At 29.0% G+C, this 8,922-nt stretch overlaps 1 protein-coding gene across 35 annotated transcripts in view; it reads right to left on the reverse strand.

The window, feature by feature from the left end:
* The window catches only part of patj (PATJ crumbs cell polarity complex component), a 177,843-nt gene that overhangs the window by 81,380 nt on the left and 87,541 nt on the right, over positions 1–8,922 (reverse strand). For 3 of the 35 annotated variants that reach the window (XM_087302477.1, XM_087302480.1, XM_087302479.1), the window contains one exon: positions 1,342–3,095. In XM_087302477.1, the coding sequence (XP_087158603.1) occupies positions 3,091–3,095 (5 nt within the window). In that variant the 3' untranslated portion in view covers positions 1,342–3,090. 35 annotated transcript variants of the gene reach the window in all.

Raw genomic sequence — 8,922 nt, forward strand, 5'->3', positions numbered from 1 at the left:
GCCGAAAATAAACCATAAAATTATGCATTTTTTACAGTGTAAAGAACGTTCGGAAAAAAACAACCATTGACTTTTATGGTATGTTTTTTCTCCGACTATGGATGACACTATTGATGATTGTTTTTTCCAACATTCTTCAGAATGGTTTTTTTGTTCACCAGAAGAAATTCATAAACAATTTTAACCACTTGGGTGTGAGTAAATGTGTGAAGACTTTCATTTTTGGATGAGCTATTCTTTTAATGTATCTGGAATGATTAAATAAATAATAAAAAAAAAACTGTCAATTGTGATGAAAATGGTTTATTACAATCAAAATGATCTTGTTAATAATGTGACAATAAATTACAAAATTTATACATTATATTTTATTCAAAAAGTTTATTTATTTGATAAAAAATGAATAAATAGAAATAATCACCGTGTTCCACTGAGATACACTCTTTAAAATAAAGGTTTTTGGCATTGATGATAAAGAAAAATACTTGAACTTTTAATTGTACAAAATGATATTTTATGATGGAAAACATACAGTTTAAGTTAGATTTATTAGCCCCCCCTAAAATATTTCCCGAATTATGTTTAACAAAGCAAGGAAATTTTCACAGTATGTCTGACAATATTTTTTCTTCTGGAGAAAGTCTGATTTGTTTTATTTTGGCTAGAATAAAAGCAGTTTTTTATTTTTCAAAATAAATTTTAAGGTCATAATTATTAGCCCCATTTAGCTATATATTTTTCAATAGTCTACAGAACAAATTATCATTATGCAATAACTTGTCTAATTACCCTAACCTGCCTAGTTAACCTAGTTAAGCCTTGAAAGTCACTTTAAGCTGTATAGAAGTGTCTTGAAAAATATCTAGTCAAATATTTTTTACTGTCATCATGGCAAAGATAAAATAAATCAGTGATTAGAAATGAGTTATTAAAACTATTATATTTAGAAATGTGTTGAGAAAAATCTTCTCTCTGTTAAACAGAAATTGGGGGACAAAAATAAACAGAGGGGCTCATAATTCTGACTTCAACTGTATATCTTTTAAGTTTTCTTTAAAAATGCTTAACTGAAAATCTATTTGGGAATCAAAAATGATGTGCTGTGGTATTGCTGTATGAAAAACCTTTTTTAAAATGATATATTAAGAAGGTAGTGTGAATAAAATTTTAAAATAACTTTTCTGTGGTACATACATGTGTATAAATGAGTGTAAAACCATTTACTGCACAAAATGTTATTTAAAGTGGAGAAGGTTTTAAGGTCTTTTAAATTAAACTATTTTAAGAATGTAATGTTAAAGAAAACCTTTTTGCACTAGGCATGGGCTGTTATGGGATTCTGACGGTATGATAACCTTGAATAAAAATATCTCGATTTCACGGTATTGTGATTACTGCTCTAAAATATGTTCTTTTTAAACGTCTGGGTTAAAAGCAAAAAAGTTTCCACTTTGAACTCAATATATTTTATTTTAAGAAACATTTTAAATATTTTGGAAAACTAAACATGTCAAATAAAATCACTGATCATTCTGCTGTCTTCATTTGTTTTAACAACACAGATTTCTTTACCATTATAAATGGCATTCTTGAATATAATTTCTGAGGGAGATACTGTTGACCTAAAAAAAAAAATAATAATAATAAAAAAAAATTATATATAATTGACTTTTCCAAATCACAATATATCTTGAAAACAGTTTTCATCCCATGCCTATTTTGCACTAATCACCCTTAATATAATAAATTAAGAAATAACCACTTTTAATTTTGTGCAGGACATTTTAATAACCAAACCATATTACTCCACCATAAATAACATTTTGTTTAAATGTAAAGGTTTCAATGTTTAAATGTTTTTATTTACATTATTAAATTAACTATTTAAATGAAAGCTTCTTTGTGGAACAAAACTGGATTCTTTGTCCTTAAAAAAATACAGTTTCAAAAGGGGAATTTTTATAGTCATTCCACAAAAAGAACCATTTTAGTTCCCAAAAGCACAAGTTTTTTTCTTTAAATACAAACATTTTAGTTATATAGACAATCTTTCGAACTATGCCTATTGCATAAAGGAGTCATTTACTTACACCAAAGAACAAAAAGAGGTTGTTTTAAGAATAGTTCTTTGAAGAACTAAAAATGTTTCTACACATTTCTTACATTGTGACCTTTGTTTTTAAGAGTGTACTTTCTTTAAAGTTAAAGTTATAGTTCCCCAAAAATGTAAATAATTTACTAATCGTCCATCATTTCAAGTGAATCTATCACATCCCATAGATTCTTTATTCTATTGAACACAAAAGATATTTTGTCTTTGACTTCTACAGTACTTTTTTGTTCCTACAATGAATGTGATTTGCTATTTTACTTCAAACATTCTTTAGAATATCTTGTTTTGTGTTTAACAGAAGAAAGAAATTCATAGAAGTTTAGAACCACTTGAGTGTGAGTAAATGATGAGGGGTGAACAATCCCTTAAAACCTAAACAAAACCTACATAAACCTATATTAGTCTTTCACCTGATTTGAGAACATGAGGTAGTTGAGAATGTAGATGATCAACAATTATTTCAAAAACAAAAAGAGAACATGTCAGTTAAAGCCAAGAAAACAAGTGGTGTTATTTTTGTGACCAATAACGGCTATACTTCCCTGATGAAATGACCAGCATTAGTATTTTGGTGACCTTTCTACACTAGTTTAACAAGCAATAAACTCCTGATCAAAGCTGATCTTTTCAGCAGAGCAAGAACAAGCGTTTGGACGATGATCAGTAAGTATCTAGAAAAAGCTCTCAAGTCAAAAAACACCAGCCTGAGCTAATGAGAAGACAGTGAAACGCCACCCGAACACCAGAACACACACTTTAAACCTGACGCAAGCAACCTTGATCACCAAGCAAGCACCTTGAGAGTGTTCTACATCCCATAAAAGACACGTCAAACCCTCAAAAGCTTTCCAAAGAACAAAAGCAAGACTGAAAAGAGAGAAAAGACGAGTCCTTGACGCGTTTATATTCCTCAGCTCGTGTGATGAGAATACAGATTAATATTGGGGGAATCCCTGGCCATACAACAGTCAGCTTCTCTAGCCTGCAAAAGAAAAACACACACATTATTTTCACCCTTTTTTGAATTTGTTTGTTCTGTTTGGGCGTACATTGGCAGCTAGTAATAGCTGTATTTCCTGCACATTAGCAGAGGGCCGGTGTGGCTTCTTCATTGGCCGGTGTGTGTGCAGAATGCAGATACAGCAGGGAAGATAAGTACTGAACACATCCCTTTTCTCAGAAAACATATTTATAAAGGTGCTGTTGACTTGAGATTTTCACCAGATGTTGGTAACAACCAAAGAAATTCATATATGCACAGAAAACTAAACTAATTACTTTACAAATGAAGTTGTGTGTAATGAAATGACGCAGGGAAAACGTATTGAACATGTGAAGGAAGGTGTAGAAAGGCAGTGAAAGCCCAGACAGCAGCTGAAATCTCTCAGTTGTTCGTCAGCAACCCTCTGCCCTTCATCATTGCAAATGAATATTAGCTGCTTCAGTCCAACATCTACATTAGCAGGATGATGAAGATGAAACCAGGCTAAACATTTCAGCAAGACAATGATCTCAAAACACAACCGAGAAAACTATCAAATGCTTTCAGAGAAAGAAAATAAAGCTGTAGAATGACTCAGCCTATCACCTGACTTGAATCCAATATAAAATACTAAATAAAGATCAGATTTGAAAGGCGGGCCCACAGAACCATCAAGATTTTTTAAGTCTGTGAAAAAAAACAAACTCACAGCTGAGCAATTCATGTGACTTCATTCTCTACGAGAAGCATCTTTAAGCTGCCATCACCAAAAAAACCTTTTATATAAAGTATCAGATACATCTCAGTAGTTTAGTAGTTCCTCGTTTCATTTTTCCAATTTTTTTGTTTTGTTTTTTGTTTGTATTGTTTGGGTTTTAAGCAAAATTTGGTTCAATTCCATTTCAACAGCTCCTTTAGAAATATTATTTCCAGGTGAAAACATGTCGCGCCCCATTTTTCCTGCTGTATTATGGAATAAGTAATTTAGAGCATAAAGTTATATTTACTGCATAAATAATGCCTATATAGATGTACACACGCACACACACACGCACACACGCGCCCACACACGCGCGCGCACACAATGTAATTAAATGGTAACTTGTTAGTCTTTTTAAATACTCCATTACTAATTTTGCATCTATAGTACATTAAGTATACTAAATTATATACACTAAATATACAAACTACAACACTTAAATACATTCTTTGCTTGTATCATCATTGCATAAAGAAATTGAATAAAAAGAAATAAAAAGATATGAAATAAATAAATAAATTATATCTTTTAAATATTTTCTATGGGATGAATATACATTAGTTTAGTCAGAACTGAAGCCAAATACAAAGCTTAGCTAACAAAATATCTTACAATAATGCTTAAAAAAGTAGTAGCCCAAATTTATGTTATAGAAAAATATTAAATACAATTTTCAAAAATAGCAAAAATGAAGAGAAACAAAATAATATAAACAATTTTTTTGAAATGTTGTAGTTTGTATTTTTTTAGCAATATTTTGCTTGAATTTAAATGTATTGTCTTTCCATTTCTAAAGAGTTCTGTTACTAAAACATTATTTCAATCAATTTATCAGTTTAATAAACCTGTTTTGTTCAAATGCACCAATATAAATTACCCATGAATGCAAAATGTAACATTTAATTTAAATGTTTACAAAAATAAATTTATATTTTCAAATAAATGTATATTATTATTAATTACAATTTTAAATTTTACATTACGGAATTTACTATGTAATATAGCTATAACAGTCCTTTATTATTTAATATTAATAATATTTTAGCATAAAATGTAATACATATAATTCATAACATTTTTTTCAATTAAAAAACAAAAAAGGAAATAAAAAATATAAATATAAATGCTCCTATATTACCTAATATATTAAAAGCATTTAAAATTGTATATACAGAACACATATATTTAAGTTCATAAAGATCTCAATGTAATAACATTTACTTAATGCAACATTTAACAATTTTAACGCACATAATTTCTAACAGTAAAATGTAACATTTATTAAAAAGTGTCTAAAGTAATCTGTATTTTGCAATAATAATAACAATAAACAACTTTTATCTTCTTACATACTTCATACAAAGATATATTTGAATATAAAGTGTTACATCTTTAAAACCAATATAACATTTTAGCAGTACACTAGTCCCGCTCATCACACTGCATCAGAAACACTGGCAGTCATAAAATATGGCCTTTGCACACAAGCACTGCTGAGGCGAGCCTTTCTGCACTTAATATATGTACAAAAGCTGTCAAGCATTCAGCGGCTGTCTGATGAAGAATGATATCTGCAGCATTAAAGTAAACTACACTGATGGAGAGCCAGTCTGATAACAAGTCAACCAACGGCAAAGAGAGACAACAAAGAAATCTAAATCAGTCGGAATATTTGAGTTGTATATTGTAAGGTTGAAGAGAAAAGACATAGAACGGCACAGCAGAGAATGTTCCTCTTTATAGCCGCTTTAATATGGCTGTTAATGAAGACTGGCCAGTTTAGCAGAGCAACGAGGAGTCACGTCTACTCTGTAAAAACCAGCAGAGAGAAGAGAACGCACCAAAAAAACCATGAGCAGAAATACACTACAGAAATCTACTGAACATGGATGAAGAAGTAGAGGAAAATAGTGGAAATCACTGTTTACAAATCAATAACAATAATTATTATTAAGTTAGTATTACCAATAGCAATTTGTATTCAAAAACAACATTATTACTAACAAAAGTATACTACTTTTTAATAATAATAATAAATCTTTTAAACTGCTAACTGACATTGACATTTAAGAATTATTCTGAATATACATAACATATTTAATTGTTTTTTAAATTTGTATTTAATAATAATAATATTAATAATAATAATATAAATTAATAAAATTATACATTTGAATTAATGAGGCATATTATGATTATTATTCATTTCAATGATTATTATTATCAAAATAAAAATAATAACAATCACAATATCAAAATTAATATTTATAACATTTTATTGTATTTTTTAAAAATCTGTATTTTAAAATAATAATAATAAAAATGTAAGAATATTTTTCATTCTCTAAAAGTATTCTCTAAAAGCAAACATGTAAGCTAAAAAATTAAAGATACTATGCGGTGTGTGTGTGTGTGTAAGATGAGCAGCCTGCACAAGAGCAACACTATGAGAAAGCTATGCTGAAGAATAACTGAATATGTAAAGCCATGATTATATACGTTAAATACTCATATGAAGCTATATGTGTCAGAAGCATTAGAGTGATTATCATATTAAGTTAATATGCCATCATGACAATTTATGTAAACCATTATTACCATACTAGGATTTAGCAAAGGCTACACTGGAAAGTAAACCTAAACCTGAGTCAGATGGCAGAGAGGCAAGAATATAACAGATACATGTGAAAGGACCATATATGTGTGAAATATGCTGAGCAAAAACATTAGAAAGTGAAACTCCATGTATAAAACAGGACCACAGAAAACAAACTCTTCAGATTGTCCAGGGGAGACTTCAGGTTGTCCTAAAGGGATGTTTTCAGACATCTCTGCTTTATTTTGTTTAGTCTATCTTATAGTATAAGTCTGTCTTTTGGTATTAAAAACCTCCTGTCTGATTTGTCATTGATAAATAAAAAGATTGGCAACTACGACAATATAAAAATTAATAAAAATCATTCATTTTAATCAATGAATGCATATGATTATTATTCATTTTTATTATTATTATTATAAAATAATCACAATAGTAAATACCAAAATTAATATACGTACCATTTAATTGCATTTAAAAAATCTATTTTATAATAATAATAATTATATAAACTATACATTTAAAATGTGTATTATAATTATTAATTTTGATAATTAAAAAATTATATAAAATTATTATTTATAACAATAATTATAAATATCAAAATTAATAAAAAAGTATACATTTGAATGACTGAATGCATTATTATTATTATTATTATTATTATTAGTGATGATGATTTCTTTCAAACTTCTGACTAAAAGCTAAAAAGCATAAATTTGATTCAATGAATGCATATGGGCGAAGTAGGTAGTGCTGTCGCCTCACAGCAAGAAGGTCGCTGGTTCGAACCTCGACTCAGTTGGCGTTTCTGTGTGGATGCATGTTCTTTCTGCGTTCGCGTGGGTTTCCTCCGGGTGCTCCGGTTTCCCCCACATTCCAAAGACATGCGGTACAGGTGAATTGGGTATGCTAAATTGTCTGTAGTGTGTGTGTGTGTGTGTTTCTCAGGGATGGGTTGCGGCTGAAAGGGCATTCGCTGCGTAAAAACGTGCTGGATAAGTTGGCGGTTCATTCCGCTGTGGCGACCCTGGATTAATAAAGGGACTAAGCCGACAAGAAAATGAATGAATGCATATGATTATTGTTAATTATTGTTAATTATTATTATTATAAATATAATTATTATTATAATTCTAAATATTATTATTATTATTATATCTATTTATAATAAAAATATACATTTGAATTCATATGATTGTGAAAATGATTATTATTATTAATTAATAGTGATGTTTCCTTTCAAACTGCTGTCTGACACATTTATTTTTTCATTAATTTAATAATCTTAATGTATATAAAAAATTTTTTTCAAATATCTATTTTATGTATAGACAAAATATATATATTATTATTATTATTATTATACATATCAAAATAAATAAGAATATACATTTAAATGAATGAATGCATAGTATTATTATTAATACTACAATTGTTATTATTATTATAAATAATAATAATAATTTCATTTATTACTAAAAATGCTAGCTGCCGCAAAAAAAAATAAAAATAAAATAATAATAATAATAATAAATACATAATTATAAAATGTAATCCTTATCAATTATATTTACGATAATGATAATGTTGAATAATTGAGCTGGGTCCTTTGTTCAATGAGATCTATAAGTATATTTATTGATGCTGTTTGAAGTAGTAATATTTGTGCATTGATCTAAAAGTTTTTGTTGTTGCTGCAGAAAATTTTGTTTATATATTATTCAGCATTTTATTTTTACTGGTCAGTTTTGAGAAAAGAAAAGCTCAAGCACGATTTTGTCTGTTCACATGGCGAGTTTATATATTTGGCTCAGCGATGCGCAGACTTCAGAAAGCTGACTGATTTCTCCTGGTTGTCAAAACTGGAGCAGCCGATGAAATATTCACAGGCAGTGCAACTCCACAAAATCTGGGGAGGCCTTTCTGAAAAGCCTACGCCCCTACTCATCATTTTTTTCTGGATGTTTCACAGCCCACAACCACAGACCGTCAGCCATAATACACACACACACACAGCAATGCTATTCTTCTAAAGAAATGCTACAGATGGAAATGATGGAAATAGTATTTCTAGCAAGATCATAATCATAGTCATCTTATATATATATATATATATATATATATATATATATATATATATATATATATATATATATATATATATATATATATTATTATTATATTAAAAAATATATATTATTAAATATTATGTCAAATATGCAAATACGTAACTTATATTAGTAATACTTGTAATGACTATTATTGTTAAATATCATGAGTTAAATATTATTCAACTCATCTTCTGATGGCTACTTTCAGCACGGTAATGCACCATTTCATAAAGCGTGAACCATCTCAGACTGGTTTCTTGAACATGACAATGAGTTCACTGTACTCAAATGGCCTCCACGGTCACCAGATCTCAATCCAATAGAGAACCTTTGGGATGTGGTGGAACGGGAGATTTG

This window comes from Danio rerio, chromosome 22 (assembly GCF_052040795.2).
Source record: "Danio rerio strain M-AB ecotype USA chromosome 22, GRCz13ab, whole genome shotgun sequence".
Classification (NCBI taxonomy): Eukaryota; Metazoa; Chordata; class Actinopteri; order Cypriniformes; family Danionidae; genus Danio; species Danio rerio.